This window comes from Lactuca sativa, chromosome 1, assembly GCF_002870075.4.
Source record: "Lactuca sativa cultivar Salinas chromosome 1, Lsat_Salinas_v11, whole genome shotgun sequence".
NCBI classification, from domain to species: Eukaryota; Viridiplantae; Streptophyta; class Magnoliopsida; order Asterales; family Asteraceae; genus Lactuca; species Lactuca sativa.
In genome coordinates, this window is record NC_056623.2 from 177,941,198 (window position 1) to 177,964,045 (window position 22,848).

General features: G+C 41.9%; 1 protein-coding gene across 1 annotated transcript; it reads left to right on the plus strand.

Moving 5' to 3' along the window:
- Positions 1-20,859: 20,859 nt before the first annotated feature.
- LOC111908349 (uncharacterized) lies at positions 20,860-22,221 on the plus strand. The gene has a single exon (XM_023904174.2). It carries the CDS (start codon positions 20,860-20,862, stop codon positions 22,219-22,221), a length of 1,362 nt encoding a protein of 453 aa, XP_023759942.2.
- Positions 22,222-22,848: the final 627 nt, after the last annotated feature.

Below are 22,848 nucleotides of genomic sequence, written 5' to 3' on the forward strand. Positions count from 1 at the left end.
ATCTTTGAAATTTGTGTTTAAACCACTCAAAAACACCATGAACATGTGTTTACGGTTTGGGGACCCTCCCAAAACCGTGAACTCCTCTTATGAGGGTTTTGAAGCCTCAAAACCCCACCAAAACACTTCTAGGGCTTAGATTCGACTTAGAAACTTGCATGCATGGGCTTAGGACCCCAAAATCGCACCAAATGAGGCATGGACATGATTTTATGGTCTAAGAACATGCTTGGACCGTAAACCCTCATTCATAGACCTTCAACACCTTGTTGAGTGTTAGTTTGCCCCTAAACACCTCCAATGAACTTCCATGAATGCATAGGACCTTAAAATCCTTCAAGAAATGCACCAAATCATACACAAATGGGACAAACTTGAGTTTACGGTCCAAGAACATTCTTAGACCGTAAACTCATCTCCTGAGACCATAAACTCCTCAAATGGGTGTTAAAGTGCCTTTAACACCTTGTATGGCTTGGATTTGAACCTAGAACCTTGTATGCTTAACCTTCAACCACTAAAACCCATGAATCTTGGACAAGCATGAGTTTACGGATGTAAACTCATGTGTTTAAAGTAGTAAACTCCCAAGAACATCTTCATAGACCGTAAACTACATTTCCAAGGTCAATTCAAGTCCCAAACACTTCCTAAGCCGTAGAATCAACACTAGAACCTTCCTTGGTGCATTGTAATTGACCTAAGACCACCAAAACACATTGAAGCATGTCACACAAGAGTTTACGGCCATAAACTCATAGTTTACTGCCGTAAACTCCTCAAATGGTCCTTAGGGTGTCCAAATCTCATTCAAAAGCCTTGAAACCAAGTCTAGCATCAACCCACAAGTGTTATAAGGCCATTTAGCAACCAAGAACATCCCCACCATGAGTTTACGGCCGAAAACTCATGGAAAATCGGTCATTTGGACCGTAAACTCCCAAAGGAGTTTACTCTTGGGGAGTAAACTCCATATCCAAACCATAGTCGTCCTTAGATGCTACCCGGGTCACTCTAAACACTTGGATTGAAGTGTTTTCACGTCTAGAAGTGTTTACTCTTATCTAATTAGTGGTTTGAAGTCTAATTAGATACAATTGTGTACCATTCCATATTACATAGGAGCCTTGCGCGTTATCAAGCCCCGAACTGACACTTACCATCCAAATCAACTCGTTTTCTCGACTGGTGAGTTCATACCCCTACCCTTTTTCAATGTTTTCACTGTTTTCAGGGGGGAATACAAGCAAAGTACAAAGGAATACTTGTACTCAAAACTTGTTTTACATGTGTTGTGTTTCATATTTCATATGATTTTAACATTGATAATCGAAACAAACAACTATTTGAACTTGCAGAACACTTATTCATATTATTTGTGAAATACGTTATAAACTGTTATGTTTTATATTTCACAAATGGTTTTCCCACACTATATAAGTTAAAAGCATAACAATTGAACTTTGAACATGAAACTTAGTACGCTGTTTTGTCCTCGGTAACACTCCACAGAGATACGCGAGTGGAGGATCATTGTTTGTAACAGGATCTTTCTATATTATTACTAGTAAATTTGTTATTCCTATAAATTGGAGACACGTCCTCGGTGAACACTCCACAGAGATACGCAAGTGGAGGACCGCACCCGTAACAAGAATCTCTTGGATAAGGAGCGTGACTTGAGTGTATAGATCTATACGGGGCTGACTACCCCACACCTGGCTGCTAGCTACAACCGAACCGAAAGGTTCAAGGGTGACGAAAGTCATATAGTCTAACAACCCGAAATTCGTGTCACTGCTTGTACCCCTTTTCGCGACTCATTTCGATCATCTAATCGCCGTTTCCAATTTCGTTTCCAATTCCGACATTTAATTAAGTCATTAATGTGTATTTTATTTTATGACTTAATGAGTGTCCTAATACCTTTAGAACTCATTCTAACGTCCGGTATTAGCGATCGGAACATTTCTATAATCAACCATATCGGGTTACGGCAATTTGCCGGGTGCGACCAAAAGCCCCGTCTAACGCCGGTATCGGGTAGAATTCCACCGTGTCCCGAACTTGGACACTATTTAAAGTGATCCAAGCTTTCATTTGAAGCTTTTGCTTCATTTCACAACCATCTCTCTAACCTCTCTCCTCAACCTAGATTCAAGGTCCAAAACATCAAATTTAGGCTTCAAATCACCAAGGTACCTTCCTTAACTCATTGTGTATCATATTTGACCTTCAAATTCGAGATTAAAGCTTGAATTAGGACCTTGTATATGATTTTACGGCCCTGGAAGGTGCTTAGGCCGTAAACACATATTTAGAGGGTTTTTAAGCCCTTAAACACTTCCAAACCACAACTAGACATTAGATAAGGCTATATGACTTCATGAAATGGACTTAGAACACTTTAGACATGGATTTTGAGGGATTTGCATGAGTTTACGGCCAAGGCATGTGCTTGGGCCGTAAACCCCTCAAACATGAGAGTAAACTCATTTTCAACATGTTAGAAAGCCATATAACTTCACCAAAAGCCTTAGAATAAATCATAGAACCAACCAAAAATAGTTTGGGGACCTTAAACATAACCAAACGCTTCATTTGAGAGTTTACGGCCATAGCATGTGTTTCATGGCCGTAAACTTATAATTGTGTCTTTTGGTGCCCCAAATTCATTTCAAGGCTTGTAAAAATTATTGGAATCGCATGTGATTAATTTTGGGACATTAAAACACTTATTCAAGGGGGTATAGGAGTTTACAGCCGTAAGCTCCATGTTAGGGCCGTATCCTCCCTTAAGTGGTGTTATTTGATGAATTAAATCAATCCCAAGCCTTAGGAAAAATTATTCCAACTCTTCCCAAGTGATATTGGCCATTTAAGCTCCATAACCCTTGCCAACATGAGTTCACGGCCGTGAACTCATGTGTGAGTATTGTATAAGGCCGTAAAATCATTAGGGAGTTTACTCTTGAAGAGTAAACTCAAATCCCAAGCCCCACGCATCAATACCCGTCCGTAGATGACACCCGGGTCACTCCAAACACCCGTTTTGAGGTGTTTTCGTTCGTTGGAGTGTAACTTCACATCTAATTAGAGTTTGTGAATCTAATTAGATATATTTGTATGCCATTTCATATTACATAGGAACCTCGCGTGTTATCAAGCCTCGATTCGACGTATAGCATTCCATTCGACACATTTCCGCGTCCGGTGAGTTCATACCCCTACCCTTTTTCAATGGTTTTTCAATGTTTTCAGGGGGGATACAAGCAAAAGTACAAGAATATTTTGTACTTAAACTCATGAATTCAGTTAAATGGTTTCATAATTGTACATTTTTAAGAATTGAAAACCTTTTAACAAACTGTTTTAACTTGCAGAGTTGTTTGTTTAAAACCGATTTTCAATTCTTATTATACACTGATATGTTGTATACTTCACATTTGATTGTTCACACTTATATTGATAGAAAACATAAACCATTGTAATGTCTGTAATAAAACACTTAGGTTCGAGTGTAAAAGACAAACACCATCAGAAAACATAAAACGTCTGTATGTCCTTAACAATACACCTAGGCTCGAGTGTGAAAGACAAACACCATCATAACACACAAATCAAATGCAATGTCCTTGATAATACACCTAGGTTCGAGTGTAAAGGACAGTCATCATTAGATAACATAGAACATTTGTAATGACCTTGATAATACACCGAGGCTCGAGTGTAAAGGACAGTCACCATTAGATAACACTGAACATTTGTAACGTCTTTAATAATACACCTAGGCTCGAGTGTAAAGGACAGGCACATTAGAACTTAGTTAGTCGTAGATACTACTTCCCTAGGCGAGAAGTAAAGAGTAATCTTAAAGATTGGAGACACGTCCTCTGTAACACTTCCTTGGCACGAGAGAGTGGAGGACTAACCCTGTAACCAGAATCTCGAGGAGGGAGAACGTGACTTGAGTGTATAGATCTATACGGGACTGACAATCCCGCACCTGGCTGCTAGCTACAGCCGAACCAAAAGGTTCAAGGGTGATGAAAGTCATAAAAAGGATACTGGCCCTGGCCCGAGTCATATCTAGTCTGAGTATGGTTAAGGACTCGCAATCAAGATTATTAACACTTTACACGTATTTATTAGTTTTATGTATGTAATAAAACTAATGTATGTTTAAGGATGACTGGTACACACACACACATTCAGGAAAACATGGGGTTTTCATGGGGATAACATTGAACATAATCAGAATCGGTAACGATACACACATACACACATTCAGGAAAACATGGGGTTTTCTTGGGGATAACATTGAACATAATCAGAATCGGTAACGGTACACACATACACACATTCAGGAGAACATGGGGGTTTTCCTGGGGATAACAATGAACATAATCGAAATCGGTAACAGTACACACACACACATTTAGGAGAACATGGGGTTTTCCTGGGGATAACATTGAACATAATCGGAACCGGTAAGAGTTCGTACACACAGAATCAGTAACAGTTCACACACACACATACAGGAAAATATAGGATTTTCCTGAGTAACCGTAATACGTAACCAGAAAAGTGTAACAAGTTAGATAACTAAACTTTACAATTCACAAGAACAGTCATGTTTTCATTGTACATCGTTTATGTTACTTTTTGGATTTGGTAACCAACTTTTAAGAAAATATGGGATTTTCTTGGATAACCGCTTTTTCAAGAAACTAAAGGAACTCGTACATTTTCAGAAAAACAAACATCTTATGAACTCACCAGCTTTTTGCTGATTTTCAAACCGCTTGTATTCTCAGGTTCGTGTTAGACAGGTACCCGAAGATCCTTTTGTACGAAGACGGAGTTCTCAGAAGACTCGTTTCGTGTTGTTCATATAAACTATGTATCACTTGTATAACTTTTGCTTTTGAAACATATGAAAAACTTTTTTATATGTAATGTAATGGTTGTTTTACTTTACTTACTATGTACATTGGATTTGATACTCAACGTGGAGTCAACCCCGAAAATGTTTCCGCCTTCGGTTTTCGGGGTGTGACAGATTCGTATCAGAGCCCTTGTTTATAGTGAATAAAGTATACCAAACCTTACATGGTATAAAAATATAAACATTAAAGGGCCTAAGTGCTCTGAACTAAAAGTATCCTTCAAAATATAAGTATTTTCGAAAGTATATAAGTATACCGAACCGTCGAGATCCGTAACTACAAGTAGAACACAACATAAGTAAATGGGTGTCGTACGCTGTGGTTAAACCTGGGCAGTTATGTAGTCGTGTCTAGGATCAATATAGCTTGGCCAACTATATTCATTCGAGACACGGCCGACATGTGCTTGGGAGTGACTGTGGTATGCGGCATGCCTAAAACTTACCCTAATACCACAAACATCGCGCCAGTGTAGTATCGAATCAGGAAATTGTAACAGCCTGAAATCCATGTATTCTTCTTTTGGCCTTACATCTTGGTTAAGTTGATGATTTAGGGTTTTCATGGTAGGCGAGTATGCTGGGCGTACAAGGTGTACGCTGCGCGTACTCGCGCGCCTCATTTGGACGCGTTTCCCCTTAGGTACGCGGAGCGTACCCAAGGTTACGCCCGGCGTAACTTATTCAGACCCAAACCCTAAATTCCTTTGATGGGGCTATAAAAGGAACATGTGGCTGGTCTTCTCAGCCACCATCCCTCAGAGTGAAACCCTAAAAAGAGTGTACCCTCGTTCTTAGGCCATTGTGTGTGTATTCTAAGCTTGGTGGTGTCATTTCAAGGTTGCAAAGGAGAAGAAGAGCTTGTTGGAGAGGCTAGAAGTGGTGCTCAAGTGTAGATCTGAACCTTGCAAGGGCTAAAGCTTCATTTCCAGGTATAAGGTTCGGATCTTGTCACTTGGTTCATGTTGTATGCTTAAAAGGTCATTTTCTAGGGTTTAAGTCCCAAAGGTGGAGACTTTTGTGCAAATGGCCTCCATAAGCTTAGATACTTCATATTTCTAATCTATTGGGGTTGTAGACTCATAAAAATGGCATCTTGGACGTGGGGTTTGCACCATGCATGAGATCTAGGTCCTTGAGTTTGAATAAAGGGTTGTTATGTGATGTTGGAGCCTTTACAGCCGTGCCAAGACTTAAAGGTCTCGACTTTATGGGTTTAGACACACTAAAAGAGTCGGATCTAGAAGTGGAAGTAATGGCTTAACCGATTAAGACCAGAAATGGAGAGTGGCTGATTCTGGGGATTACGCTGGGCGTAACTTCCAGTACACGCAGCGTACTGGGTGGAGACCCCGATCAGGGAGGGGTTGGCGACGTACGCCCCGCGTACTCTCAGGATTTGACTTTTATTGACTTTTAGGGTTTTGTTCAACTTGAGGACTTTAGGTCAAGAAAGGGTAAAATGGTCTTTTACCCTCTGAGGAATGATGATAAGGAGTAAAGTTCTAAGTGGTGGAAGTCCTTGTGTAATAAATCATATTTTTATGTTTAGGCGAGGTTGAGCCGTTGTTCGGGGTCGGTGTTAGCGAGGACACGAGATCTTAGACTTTCCACGAGGTGAGTCTTCTCACTATACTATACCCGGAAGGGTTTGACTGTGTGACCGGAAGGTCGGATATGGTATGACATATATGTGTTGTGTGTGATAAGTTAATCGTTATATGTGCCATGTATGATATGCTTGATATGGGCCGAAAGGCATTATGTTATGGGCCGGAAGGTGAATATGTTATGGGCCGTAAGGCGTTGTAATGTGGACCGTAAGGTTGGCGTGAGTAGGACCGGAAGGTTTACCTACTCAGGACGGAAGTCCCCTGAGACACATGGACCGGAAGGTCAGGGCCTGGAAAGGCGTATGTGCGTAGGTTGTATTTTGGGGAACTCACTAAGCATTTATGCTTACAGTTGTTGTGATATGTGTTTCAGGTACCAGCAAGGACCGTGGGAAGGCGTCGGCGTGATCTGTACACACTGATGGAGGATTTATGATCTTGGGATTTATATGATTTGTATTATGACATGATACATTGGATCTTTATGACTTATTTTGGATGGAAATATATTTTTAAGAAATGAAAAATTTGTTTTAAAAATTTCCATTGTTACAAGTTGGTATCAGAGCCTAGGTTTGAGGGATTCGGGTGCACCTTCGGGCGTAACTGAACTCAAACCGAGGATTTGAGGAAATCTTTCAAAAACAAAAGCATAAAATTTTTATAAAGGATTTTATGATAACCAAGGATGAAGCAGTGTGTACGATCAGCCAGCGCCCGAACGGTAAAAATCCCTAAAATACCCTTACAATACGTGTTATGAAATATGATATGATATGATACGCATGCTAGAAGACTAGGTATTCATATTAGGACTAGAGTGGCCTGATTTGTGATGCCTTAGTCTAGGGAAATATGTTGCTATGAGGTGCTTTGAGAGCGAGTGGGTAGCTAGTGCATGGCAAGAATAGAGTACTTAGGATCCGGGGTTTGGGGAGGAGGACTTGGGGGTGAATGCTGATGCGGTGTAGTCGGTAGTATTGGGCCCGTACTACCGAAGACACCGGGTCAGTGGGCAACCCAAGTAAGAATCCCTGGGTATCGGAGACTAAGTAGGGTTGCATTATCGAGTGCGATTATGCTCGATAGAGACTCTGATATTTCTATGTTGTATTTCAGAGGCATCATGGTTGGACCACGCCACAGACCCAGTACGAGCAGTGTGAGTGACGAGGAGATTCGTCAGATGATTCATGAGGAGGTGGCTGCAGCGATCCGGGCTGAGATTTCGGAGATGTTTGGGTCTATTAAGACCACATTGATGGAGACATTTGATGAGCGGTACGCCGCGTTGACTGCGGCTGCAGCCGCTGCAGCTACCGCAGCTGTGGCCGCTGCCAGACCACAAGGAGGTGACTCGTTGCTGTTCCGGGAGTTCGGAAACACGAAGCCACCTGAGTTTGACGGGACGCAGGATCCGATCGCTGCGATAACATGGATTGCTGATATCGAGGGATGCTTCTACACTTGTTCATGTCCGAAGCATCTGAGGGTACGGTTCGCCTTGAACCAGCTCCGCCTGGGAGCAAAGGATTGGTGGAAGTTCGTGACGGCGAACTTCACTCTAGCAGAGGTTTCAGCTGTGACATGGGAGAGGTTTACCACTATGTTCAGAGATGAGTACGTTCCCCCGGTAGAGAGGGAACGGTTGGTTTAGGAGTTCTTATCCCTCAAGCAGGGTAATGATTCTGTCATGGTGATCACGCGGAAGTTTCATGAGAGGGCGATGTTCTGCCCCGAGCAGGAGTCCACGGAGCAGGCTCGGATGAGCCGGTATTTGGGTGTGCTGAGGAGGGATATACGGGAGTTTGTATTGAACTCATCATACCAGACTTTTGCTGAGCTTCAGGCGAATGCCAGGAAGCGCGAGATCGAGTTGGAGACCCAGGCCAGGGAGGAGGCCAAGTCTCAACGGGTGGATCGGCGGCCGGCTCAGTCCTAGCCGGCAGCCAAGCGGACCAAGTCCGCCGATTCGAGGACGGGAGGTCAGAAGGGCCGCACTTGCGGAAAGTGCAGCAAGGGTCACGAGGGGACATGTCGATCAGGTGCTTGCTACAAGTGTGGCAAGAAGGGGCACATTGCTAGGGATTGCCCCAAGGGGTTTATGGTTTGCTTTCATTGCAATCAGACCGGCCATCAAAAGGCCGAGTGCCCTCAGTTTCTCCAGGGATCTGCACCTGCTGCCAGGGCTACTGAGACTCGACCAGTGAAGGCCGAGGCCCCGAGGGCTCGTGGGAGAACTTTCCAGTTGACTGCAGAGGAGGTCCGTGCGGCGCCTGATGTTGTGGCTCGTATGTATTCTTTCATGTATTTATTGTTCTTTTATGAGATGTTGTGCTTATTTCATGATATGCGTAGGTACTTTTCTTGTGAACTATGTACCTGCTTTAGTATTATTTGACTCGGGTGCGAGTCGGTCTTTCGTATCTCTGGCTTTTAGTCAGCACCTCGGTATTGATCGAGAAGTGATGAGTCGAACTCTGAGGGTTTCCATACCTGATGAGAAAGTGATATATGCCGCAGACGTGATTCGAGGATGTGTGCTCGAGATATTTGGTGTCAAATTCCCTATAGACTTGGTTCCTATAGCGATGGGGGATGTCTGCGTTATCGTGGGCATGGACTGGTTGAGTAAGTTTGGGGCAGTCATTGACTGCGAGAGACAGTTGGTGACGATTCGAGACCATAGTGGGGGAGTGCTTACGATGTATGGCGAGGGGACCCGGTGTGGCTCGGTGTTTTGTTCAGCTACCAGGGCGAGGCAGAGTTTGCAGCAGGGCTGCAATGGATTCATAGCCTACGTGATGGATACTCGAGTGGCCGCGGGAAGGCCCAAATCAGTGGATGACGTTCCTGTTGTATGCGAGTTTTCGGATGTGTTCCCCGAAGAGTTACCAGGTGTGCCTCCAGAAAGGCAAGTGGAGTTCCGTATCGATTTGGTTCCAGGAGCGGCGCCCATCCCCAAGGCGCCTTATCGTCTCGCTCCACCGGAAATGCAGGAGTTATCCTCGCAGCTTCAGGAGCTGTTGGGGAAGGGGGTTATTCGACCGAGTAGTTCACCTTGGGGAGCGCCGATTTTGTTCGTCAAGAAAAAGGACTATTCACACCGGATGTGTATCGATTATCGGGAGTTGAACAAGTTGACGGTTAAGAACCAGTATCCGTTACCTAGGATCGACGATCTGTTCGATCAGTTGCAGGGGGCATCTTGGTTCTCCAAGATAGACTTGAGGTCGGGTTATCATCAGATGAGGGTTCGGGATGAAGATATTCAGAAGACTGCTTTCAGAACTCGTTATGGGCATTATGAGTTTGTGGTGATGCATTTTGGGCTCACCAATGCCCCAACTGCGTTCATGGATCTCATGAACAGGGTGTGCAGGCCGATGCTGGATCAGTCGGTGATCGTATTCATTGATGATATTCTGGTATATTCGAGGTCTAGGGAGCAGCATGAGGAGCATTTGAGGGAGATTCTTGGAGTTCTGAGGTCGGAGAGGTTGTATGCCAAATTCTCCAAGTGTGATTTCTGGTTATGAGAGGTCCAGTTCTTAGGGCACCTTGTTAACCAGAAAGGGATTTTGGTCGATCCGGCCAAGATAGAGGCGGTGATGAGATGGGAAGTGCCGAGATCGCCCACAGAGATCAGGAGCTTTCTGGGTTTGGCTGGATATTATCGCAGGTTTATCAAGGATTTCTCCAAGATCGCCGTGCCACTTACTAGGATGACCCGAAAGGGTGTTGCATTTTCGTGGGGACCGGAGCAGCAGTCCTCATTCGAGACCCTTCGTCAGAAATTGTGCGAGGCCCCGGTGGTTGCACTCCCGGAAGGGATGGAGGATTTTGTGGTGTACTGTGATGCATCTATATCGGGTTTAGAGGCGGTGCTTATGCAGAGGTGGCATGTGATAGCGTATGCTTCGAGGCAGTTGAAGCCTCATGAGTCGAGATATCCTACCCACGACCTGGAATTGGGGGTTGTGGTGTTTACCCTCAAGATCTGGCCGCATTATCTTTATGGGGTTCGGTGTACCATCTACACGGACCACAAGAGTCTGAAGTACTTGATGGATCAGCCAAACCTGAATATGCAACAGAGGAGATGGTTGGACGTGGTGAAGGATTATGATTGTGAGACCCTGTACCACCCGGGTAAGGCTAATGTGGTAACCGATGCGTTGAGCCTTATACTATTGCTAGATCAATGAGTCAGTTCATTCATGAGTCAATACTTATTACTATGAGAACATATACATTACATTACTATGAGTACATATACAACTATACTAGGAGAAGAACATATACAACTATACTAGAGGAAGAACATATACAACTATACTAGAAAGAGAACATATACAACGATACTAGAACGAGTAACAATACATTACATATACAGATATACATTGACAAAATTGTGATCCACTGTATCGGAGCATGCCTTAAATGTCATGGCCCGAGTTGTAGCCAGTATTCTCTTGGAGGGAGAGCGTGAGTTTGCGTATAGATCTATACTGGATTGACTATCCTACACCTTGTTGCTAGCTACAGCCGGACCTGCAGGTCTACGGGTGCCAAACGTCATTTCTTTTTACGACCTAACTTTTGTCGTTGTTACCTAGTCGATAGTATGGTACAATTAATCACATGATACCTTAATATAAATCCGGTTTAAGGTGGTTGGTACAACAGTAGTTCCTATAATACAACACTACAGTACTACAATAATTTACCCTATACATATATTTAGTGATTATTTCACTTAAACATTTATGTACAAACTATATTTTGTTAATGATAGTTACACTTGGGAAATTACACACTTTTACAATAAACGAACATACAAAACAGTTACGCCTTGGTAGAAGGCTACTATTAATAGAAAATATAGGTTTTTCTGAGTGATTCAAACTTTTACAAACACGTACAAACATTTACATACTTTTATCACCAATGTTTACAAACTCATGTTTAAAACTATGTTTAAACATTTTGATACAAACACCGACACTAAAATACTTATGAACTCACCAGCTTAATGCTGATAAACTCTTTCAAAATAACTTGTATTCTCAGGTCGTCAGTAGACAGGTACCGAGGCCAGCTTTTGAGAAGATGGAGCGCATCCAAGACTCATCTTATTATTTTGATTTACTTTTTGGTGTCCATAACTATACTGAATACAATTGTATTAAAATTATATATTTAATGAAATGGATGATGTTGTTTGCTTATTTACTGTTATACTGTGTTGTGATACTTTACATGACGTCCTCCGCCCCAGAACATTTCTGCCGTTCTTGGTTTTGGGGTGTGACAGATTGGTATCAGAGCATTGTTTATAGTGAATTGAGTATATCAACCCATAAAAGATATACTAACTATAAACCCATTTGGGATTAAAACACTCTGACCAAGAGTCTATACTTTAAATATTAAAATATTTAATTAAGTATACTAGTCTGCATTCATACTAAAATCAGTGTCACAATGACAAGAACAAAAGTATTACGATTGTTAAATATCACAAGTGAGCTCGGGGATGTATGGTCAGTCCTGGGAATGGCATAGCCTGATCAACTATGATGGTCCGAGGAGTGATTAGCATATGCCCTAGAATGGTTGTGATATGTTAACAAGTCTAAAAACTTACCAACAATACTACAAGGAGATCAGTAGAACCTAAACTTAAAATACTATAGGGGTATTTTGTACTACTACAAGCTACTTATATACTAGATTCTTATACCTCTCTTCTCGCGTAGATTTAAATGGCTGGATTCCATCATGGCGACCCGTACTTCCCAAATGAAGGCAATGCAGGGTGGATCGAAGAAGAGCCCAAAGATGAGCATCCAATCCCTTTAGATGATCACCTTGCAGAAGGCTTTTCTGATGGATCCGACTCTGAGCCTGAAGTCAACAACCTACCGCCAGTAGGTCAAGCCCCAGACAACAACCCTCGACCAGCTTTCCCAGGTCCCACTCCCTTATAGGCAACCAACTTGAATCGTTGGAGTGACGAACAGGGTCAACCCTTACCTTACTTTGGGGACCGAAGCTTTTACAACGTTAGCGAAGGTGGCTCTGCAGAACGAGCTCTGCCCGTCATTATCCGTAGAATAGCTCGTAATGTGGAGCAAGGTCGAGCAGCCATCGACCGGGTCATGGAGATTTATGCCATCTCTGGTGTCAACACATTCCGCATCCGCCGTCTTGAAGAAGACATGGAACGGACCAGGAGAACCAATGAAACCCTACAGCAACAGCTGGCTGCCTCGCAAGCTGAAGTCATGGAACTTCGAGCCCGTCAAAGGGCTCATGACCGACACCTTCAAGAGGTGGTTTGTCAAGTGGCAGACCTCAGGGTTCGCCCGAGAAATTCCCATCGCCATTAGAAGATGCCCAGTACATTGTTGTCTTTTCGTTAAGGAATAGCCTTTAGTATCTGTGCTCTAAGTAGCACTTGTCTGTAAAATATTTCTAACTTTCAGTACTCTAACTAGGAATCTAGGAACTGTCAAACCTATCCGTATGGTATGATGTAAGACCTACTGTTAGGTCGATTTTCCCTGAACTTATTGCATCAGTAATACCAATATCAATGACAACTACCTAATCTGTGGGAAAAATCTGTGCACTTTTGTTTTCCTACTAATATTCTTTGTTGCGATCTCAAACACTCATTCAACTGTTGGGCTATGGTTAGTTAGTCCATGTGTCACTCTCACCTCACTTACAATTGATTCTTACCATTTTGTTTATCTTTATAAACTTATAGCTGAAAGATGCCTCCTCGCAAATCTCCCAGGAATAACCCTGCACCTCCACCACCTCCTCCTCCTCCTCCTCCGGTCATCGATACTGCAGCCCTGAATGTTGCTGTGGCTGCAGCAGTGGCAACTGCCATGGCTCAGTATCACTCTACTGATGCTAGCAGAGGTGGAACCCCTGTTAACTCAATTCCTGTTGAAATCCCTGTGCGCTCGAGAGAGTGCTCCTACAAGGATTTCACCAACTGCAAGCCGAAGTCCTTCTATGGAACCGGCGGAGTCATTGCCCTCTCGCAATGGTTCGAGAAGACTGAAACAGTCTTCGAAATTTGTTCATGCCCTGCTGCGAGCAAAGTCAAATATGTCGTATGCACCTTTGAAGGAAAAGCCCTGACATGGTGGAACAACCACGTTAAAGCACTAACTCTCGTGGTGGCGAATGACATGGGTTTGGAAACCATGAGGGGCCTCATGATAGAGGAATACTGTCCGAGGGACGAAATCCAGAAATTGGAGCAGGAGCTGTGGAGCCTATCCATGAAGGGCTCCGACGTAGTCTCATATACCACTAGGTTCAGTGAACTGGTGGCCCTCTGCCCCAATATGGTTCCCACTGAAGGGAAAAAGATCGAGAAGTACATATGGGGGTTAGTACCTCCATATCAAGGTAATGTCCTATCATCAAACCCTGCTACCTTTGACAGTGCCAAGCGACTGGCACAACGACTCATTGATGTGGTGAAGCAGGCCAATCACCCAAGTCCCCGGCTCTGGCGCGAGCCCGACCTGTTATGGATGTGGTGAAGCAGGCCATTATAAGAGGGACTGCCCTAAAGCGAAAAATGCTGGCGGAGCAGGGAGGGTACTAGCAATAGGCCATGGGGAAGCAGTTACTGACCCGACGGTGGTGACTGGTACGTTCCTCCTCGATAACTCCTATGCATGCATTCTGTTCGATAGTGGAGCGGAGCGAAGCTTCGTGAACCATAAATTTGCTCGCATGCTTAAACAACAACCACACGCACTTAAAGAACAATTCACAGTAGAAATGGCTAATGGAAAAACTGATAGCACGAATAGCATATACTTAGGTTATACCCTAACTCTAGATAACCATTCGTTCCCAATCGACCTTATGCCGGTCTCGATTAAGAGCTTCGACGTTATCATCGGCATGGATTGGTTAAGTCTTCATCGCGCCGACATCATGTGCAACGCGAAAGCAGTCCGTCTAAACCTCCCGTCTAACGAAACTCTTATCGTCTACGACGACAAACCCGGTGCGAGTCTTCGTATTATATCAAGTATTCAAGCACAGAAGTATCTACGTAAAGAATACCATGCATTCCTTGCTCACGTCGTCGATACGAGCCTCGAAACGAAATAACTAAAGAACATCCGAGTAGTGAGCGACTTTCCCGACATCTTCCCAGAAGAGCTACCGGGATTACCTCCGCAACGACAGGTCGAGTTCAGAATCGACTTAGTCCCAGGAGCTACCCCAGTAGCCAAGTCGCCCTACCGATTAGCGCCATCAGAGATGCAGGAACTATCTGGTCAACTTAACGAACTACTCAGCAAGGGCTTTATAAGATCAAGTTTCTCGCCTTGGGGAGCACCGGTCTTGTTCGTTAAGAAGAAAGACGGATCATTCCGTATGTGCATCGACTACAGAGAACTCAACAAACTGACGGTCAAGAATCGTTACCCTCTGCCTCGCATAGACGATCTATTTGACCAACTGCAAGGGGCGAACTACTTTTCCAAAATCGATCTAAGATCCGGATATCTCTAGTTACGAGTGCTACAGGAGGATGTTCCGAAGACAGCCTTCCGAACTCGTTACGGACACTATGAGTTCGTGGTGATGCCATTCGGATTGACCAATGCGCCAGTAGTTTTCATGGATCCAATGAATAGAGTATGCCGACCTTACTTGGATTAGTTCGTCATTGTATTCATTAATGACATCCTGATCTACTCCCAAAGTAAGAAAGAGCATGGCGATCATCTGCGACAACTTCTAGGAACTTTACGGACGGAGAAGCTCTATGCGAAGTTCTCTAAATGTGAATTTTGGATCCGAAGAGTCGAATTCTTAGGATACGTGGTAAGTGAAGAGGGAATCCACGTGGACCCATCCAAAATTAAGGCCATTGAGAACTGGTCAGCACCGAAGACGCCTACAGAAATTCGTCAATTTCTAGGTCTTGCTGGCTACTACCGCAGGTTCATACAGAACTTCTCCCGAATTGCGAAACCTCTTACAACACTGACCCAGAAGGGTGTGGCCTTTGACTGGGAAGAGAAACAGGAAAGAGTGTTCCAAAAGCTCAAGCGATCCTTGTGCACCGCACCAATACTATCCCTCCCCGAAGGGATAGAAGACTTCGTAGTCTATTGCGATGCATCGAATCAAGGGCTCGGGTGTGTTCTGATGCAGCGAGGTAAGGTCATCGCCTACGCCTCGAGACAACACACGAAGTTAACTACACGACCCACGATCTTGAGCTAGGAGCAGTTGTGTTTGCTCTGAAGATCTGGAGACATTACTTGTACGGAACGAAAAGCACTATCTTTACCGACCACAAGAGTTTACAACACATATTCGATCAGAAGGAGCTCAACATCCGGGTCGAGCTACTCAGTGACTACGAATGCGATATTCATTATCATCTGGGTAAAGCCAACGTAGTAGCAGACACCCTAAGTCGGAAGGAATATTCTGGTCGAAAAGTCAAGTCGTTGACAATGACTATCCATTCACACTTGTCTAAGCAAATTCAAGCGGCCCAGCTTGAAGCTATGAAACCTGAAAACGTGGCGAGTGAATCCCTTAGAGGAATGGATAAAAATTTAGAAGCCAAGGGTGGCGGAGCCTTATATTTCATGAACCGAATCTGGACACCGAAGCATGGTGGTTTCCGAGACTTGGTCATGACCGAGGCGCACAACACTCGGTATTTCGTCCACTCAGGTTCATATAAGATGTATCTGGATCTTAAAAAGTTATACTGGTGGCCTAATATGAAAGCAGAGATTGCTACCTTCGTAAGTAAATGCCTTATTACAACAACCAGAGATTCCAGAATGGAAGTGGGAGCAGATCACTATAGATTTCATAACCAAGTTGCCCAAGACAACAAGTGGACTTGATACCATATGGGTCATCGTCGATAGATTGACCAAGTCTGCACACTTCCTGCCTATCAAAGAAACTGACAAAATGGAGGAGCTTACGAGAAGATACATTAGGGAAATCATACGACTACATGGTGTACCTATATCCATTATCTCCGATAGAGATAGTAGGTTCACCTCAAGATTCTGGCAATCACTGCTCCATTTGAAGCCCACTACGGCCGAAAGTGCAGATCCCCTCTGTGTTGGGCTGAAGTGGGTGATACCCAATTAGCTAGGGGGCAAGTTTCTGATAGTACTCTCACCGGTCCGGAAATCATTCGGGAAACAACAGAGAAGATCGTTCAGATCCGTGAACGATTGAAAGCCTCTAGAGACCGACAAAAGAGCTACGCGGATAAGCAAAAGAAACCTTTGGAATTCCAGGTGGGAGACCGAGTCCTTCTTAAAGTCTCACCCTAGAAGGGCTTGATACGCTTTGGTAAGCGTGGAAAGCTTAATCCGAGATATATAGGGCCCTTCGAGATTCTCGCAAGAATTGGCCCTGTAGCTTACAAACTCAATCTACCCAACGAACTTTGTAACGTACATTCAACATTCCACGTATCTAACTTGAAAAAGTGTCTGTCCGACGAGACTCTTGTAATCCCACTCGATGAAATCGAGATCAACGAGGGCCTCAACTTCGTGGAAGAACTAGTAGAGATCATGGACCGAGAAATCAAGCAGACGAAGCAAAGCCGTATCCCGATTGTGAAGGTTCGCTGGAACGCTAAGCGAGGACCGGAATTCACTTGGGAGCACGAGGATCAGATTGTGACAACCCGAAATTTCCATTCTGAACAAACCATATTAAGCCAATAGAGGTCAGAATAGTTTCAGCAAAAATTCCAAACACTATTATTCCAACACTCAGTTATATTAGAAATCAATTCGGGAATAAAAATATTTTCTGCCAAAAATATCTCAGGACTATAAATAGAATTCTGAACCAAATTATGTCATTATTCGCATTTCCAACTAGAGAAAAGCCATTTTCTCTCTCACGGATCTTCGGGTTTTTATCCCAAATCGTGAGTACACTTCTCGAGTTGTCTTATAATGCTTATTATGTGCTTAATAACTTAGACTACATATCAAATCTGTGAGATTCGGGAGTTTACCGCCCAAGAACGTTCTTGGAGAGTAAAGTCCTATATGTGGCTTAAATTCTACCTAGTCTTTTCCCCATGTTAGGTAACTACCTTAGGCTTGTATATAAGTGTGTTTGAGACTAGAAAACAAACAAAACCCAAAGATTCGGGAGTTTACCGCCCAAGAACACTTGGGGAGTAAACTCCATTTTAAGGGCTAAAGGTGTCCCAAAGTCCCTCAAGGCCTCGGATCCCAAACTAGAAGCCTACATTACATGTTTAGACCACCAAATCAATTAATATTCAAGGGAGAAAGAGAGTTCACGGCCCAAAAGGTTCTAGGGCCGTGAACTCCAATAAATGGTGCCAAATGGTGCCATAATTCCTCCTAAAGCCTTGAACAATTGCCTAGAACATATCCTATGTGAGTATGGGACTTGAAAGCATCAAAAACATCATTCCAAGGGAGTTTACGGCCGTAAACTCCAAGGGAATATGGTCCCAGGGCCGTAAACTCCTAAAAGGAGTTATATTATGCCCTAAACTTTTCCATAGACCAAGCCATTAAGTAGAAATGCTTATTAGGGCCTTATAGAGCATCAAACATCAAATGGTAACATAAGTGTGAGCTTACGGCCGTAAACTCATGAATTTACGACTGTAAACTCACTTAGTAGGGTCATTAGGGCCGTGAACCTCATGGTGGAGTATTCCTCGAGCCCTACACACAATAACTTCCCCTACAAACACTTAGATGCAACCCTAGAGGCTAATAACACTTGATAAAGGTGTTTAGCATGTCCTAGGGTGTCTTGACTTGTTTATTAGTTGTTTATAGACTAATTTGTTACATATATGTGAAATTATATGTTAACTAGGATCGTAAGTGTGTTCAAGACTTCACTTGACACCTAGCAGTCCTACCTCTTCAGTTCATCCGTATCACCCACAACAGGTGAGTTCATACCCCTTAATCAATGTTTTAAATGATTTTAAATGCTTTAATGGGGGGATACAATTAGAAAACAGTATGTTATTAAATCAATCTTATATATTTTATAACTGTGTTTTCACTCAGTAGATTTCACATATTTCAAAAGGTGTCACATGAAATGGCTTTCTATCTTAAAATACCTTGATAACAAAAGTATTAGTTTTGAAATGTTTATTAAAATGACATCAAGTCATTCTTAATTATTGTTCAAAACTCCTAGATATCTTGCAAAACCATTAGTTTACCTTCTTGAATAAAACTACACTTATACACATATGTTCTTATATATGTATTGATGTTATAGTTTCCATCCTTCGTTCAGTTTCCCACACCCTGGTGTATCGAGGGTGCATAAATCTACTTGAACAACCAATTACTTTCCAGTTAATTATCATAGGGATAGTTAGAAGAAACAAACATTTATTCCTATTACAAATAATCACACAGGAGTCAGTTCATTCATGAGTCTATACCAATACTGATGCAAACCCACAGCTGTCAACAAAGGCTCCAAATCAAATGCCAAATGGACCAGTTACGAGGGCACGAGCTAAAACATTCAAAGAGGCTTTAAATGGAGTGGTTAGAGAAGTTTGTACTCAAGAAAGTGTATGGAGACCCATTGGACCCAATCAAAGTTGGATTACCATAATTCAAGTCCAAGAGTGATTTACAAGATACAATAAGAGCCTTTATAAGCCCATTTCGTTTTTTTTTCTATATTTTTATGTAATTTTCGTTTTTATATATCCTAAATAAGTGTTGGGGAGATAAAAGGGTCTTAGGTTACATGAACCTTGTGATAAACCATGTCTAGGTTCATAGTTTTAAACTTGGGGGTTAAATGCCTTAAATTAAAGACACTTCTTTAATTCATGGCTCTTTAGGTGCTCTTCCCACACTATAAAAACGTGGTATTTGTATCCATTTGATATCAATCAAGTTTTGAATACAATTTGTGAGTTTTAACTCTTTTTTCGTTGTTTGTGAACTTTAGAACTTATCAGGTTTTCATAGCTTGTGGCGTTCAAACTTATCAATCAATTTGGTGGGTTGATTGTGGCGTTTTATACCAAGGTTCTTGTCTCTTTATAGACAACGGGTCGCGGTTTCCACCTTTGTTTTACAATTCTGTAACCAAAAGAACGATCGGGCGAAACGTGTTCAAACCTCAATTTTGGGTGAGATCACATCATTTGGTATCAGAGCCAGTTCTTTGTGTTGCATATCTATTTTGTTTTCTTCCTTGATTACTTGAGTTCTAAGACGCATATTGGTAGCGGGCCTTGTCACAAGTTGTCAAGGTTCTTACTAGCGACTTTTGAATTTCTAAGTTGTCAAACTTCTATATTCTACATTTCTTTTGTTTCCTTTATGTTTTCATTTGGCTATTAGTTTCCTCAAAAAAAATCAAAGGTAAAAAAAAAACGAAAAGAAGCAAAAAAAAAAAAAAAAGAAAGAAAAAAAAAGCAAAAAAAAATATTTACAAAAAAAAAAGATTTACAAAGAAAAAAAAAAGAAAAAAAAAACAAAAAAAGGAAAAAAAAAAAAGAAAGAAAGAAGAGGAGGAACAAGTAAAGCCTTTTTTTTTCTATAAAGTCAATTTGAATTGCAAGTGTAGTCTTTTTTTTTCAAAAAAAAAAAATAACCCATTGTTTGCTTCATCATTAGCAAAGCCAAGTTTGTTTGGCTTTCTTTTCGTGTATTAAGGTTACTTTAATTTGGATACAATTTCTTTTGATTTGTTTGGTAAGTTTGAATTCCTCAAGGCCACAAGTTCAAATTTGATAATTGCTTCTCTAGTTTGTTTAGAACTTTAAGAGTTAAAAGGGAGTGGTAAAAGGCTGTGTGGTGAGACTAAAAGAGGGTAAAAGCCATTCGAGGGATACACGAGGGTTGAGTGAACTATTTTTGAGAGAAACACGTGAGTGAGTGTTGGGAGGAAGTAAATTATTATTATTATTATTATTATTATTATTATTATTATTATTATTATTTTGGCAGAAATATAAGATGGGTGATCAAAACCCCCCCACCAAACCTTCAAGTTCAAGCTATGATGGATGAGATGTGACGTTTGATGACAAATGAATTTAACCAAGTACATGGAATGGACCGAATGGAGGCACAAGTACAAAGAACTTGATCTCGAGCATCATCACAGGTTTCTAACGGGGAAGAGGAGGATGATGGTTGGGAACCTGAAAGGCGACCAAATAGAAGGAGGTCACGAAGAGATGACAATTTAAGTTCTATTAAAATGAAAGTTCCTTCTTTCAAAGGCAAATTAGACCCGGACGCGTACATTGAATGGGAGACAAAAATGGAGTTCATATTTGATTGTCATGAATATTCCAACCGTAAGAAGGTAAAACTAGCCCTAGTTGAGTTTTCTGATTATGCACTAACATGGTGGGATCAACTTCTAATCACTAGACGGAGAAATGGAGAAAGGCCTATTGAGACATGGGATGAAATGAAGAGTGTCATGCGAAGACGGTTTGTGCCAAGTCATTACTTTCGTGATCTCCACAATAAACTTCATAGCTTAAAACAAGGCAGCAAGTGTGTTGATGATTACTTCAAAGAAATGGAGGTTATGATGGTTCGTGCCAATATTGAGGAGGCTCCTGAGGCAACCATGGCCAGATTCTTAAATGGCTTAAATCTTGAAATTCGTGATCGCGTTGAGATGCAACATTATGTTGAAATTGAAGACATGGTCCATATGGCTGTTAAAATTGAAAAACAATTAAAAAGAGGTGGCGGGTCTCGAAATAACACTTGGAAGGCTAGTACTTCAAAAAAATCAGAAAATACACCTACTTCTTCTTCTAATTCCAAATCTGATCCTAAAACAACAAACTCTTCAAAAGGAAAAACTGATTCTTCTACTTTTAGGAATCGTGACATAAAGTGTTTCAAGTGTCAAGGAAGGGGTCATATTGCAAGTCAATGTCCAAATAAGCTTACCATGGTGGTTAGAGAAAATGGCGAGATCGAAACGGATGAATCAGATTCTATAGTTTCACCGGAAGATTGTAGTGATGATGAAGAGGTGGCTGTTCAAGGTGATTTGTTGGTTGCAAGACGAGCTCTAAACAATCAATCCAAGGAGGGAGACGATGCCCAAAGGGAGAATATATTTCATACTCGTTGCTATGTTCAAGGCAAGGTATGTAGTGTTATAATTGATGGTGGGAGTTGTACTAACGTTGCAAGTACTTCCATGGTTGAAAAGTTAGGTATACCCACGATGAAGCATCAAAAACCATACAAACTTCAATGGCTCAATGATAGTGGTGAGGTGCGAATTACAAAACAGGTGATGGTTTCATTTCGGATTGGAAGATATGAAGACGAGGTGTTGTGTGATGTTGTTCCTATGCAAGCCACTCACTTGCTGCTAGGTAGACCATGGCAATATGATAGACACGTAAGTCACGACGATTTCACTAACAAATACACTTTTGTTTACAAAACAAAACCGGTAACTCTTGTACCAATGTCACCAATTCAAGTTTACCAAGATCAAGTAAAACTTCAACAAGATGCGAAAAAAGAGAGCGAAGGAAAAAAAGAGAGTGAGAAAAAAAAAAAGATGATGAACAAAAAAAAATGAGTGAGAAAACAGAAGAAAATGAACAAAAAAAAGAAAGTGAACAAAAAAAAGAGAGTGAAAAAAACAAAGAAAACATGAAAAAAAGAGGGAAAGAAAAAAGGAAAATAAATATATTGCACTGGCAAAAAAAAGTGAGATAAAAGAAGCTTTTAAATCAGAAATGCATTTTGTGCTTCTTTTGTTCAAAGAAGCTCCAATAGCCACTAACATTTCGGCCGGAACTCTTCCGAGCGATGTTACCTCTCTCTTGCAGGAATTTGGAGACTTGTTTGCTGAAGATGTTCCAAATGGATTGCCACCAATTCGTGGGATTGAACACCAAATTGACTTTATGCCTGGGGCGTCTATTCCCAACAAACCAGCCTATAGAACAACGGGATAGTCAGCCCCGTATAAATCTATACACAGAAGTCATGTTCTCCCTCCAGGAGACTCTAGTTCATAAGGGTAGTCCTCTACTTAGTTAATGTTGTAAGCGCCCAAGGACGTGTCTCTAATTAGGTTAACGACTTTACAAGTAATAATATATACAACGTGATGTTCTTTTGTACTCGAGTTCGATGTATGTATTGTAGAGTAAAAAAATTAATTATAGTTAAATAATTATTAACTGTTATACTCTTGTAA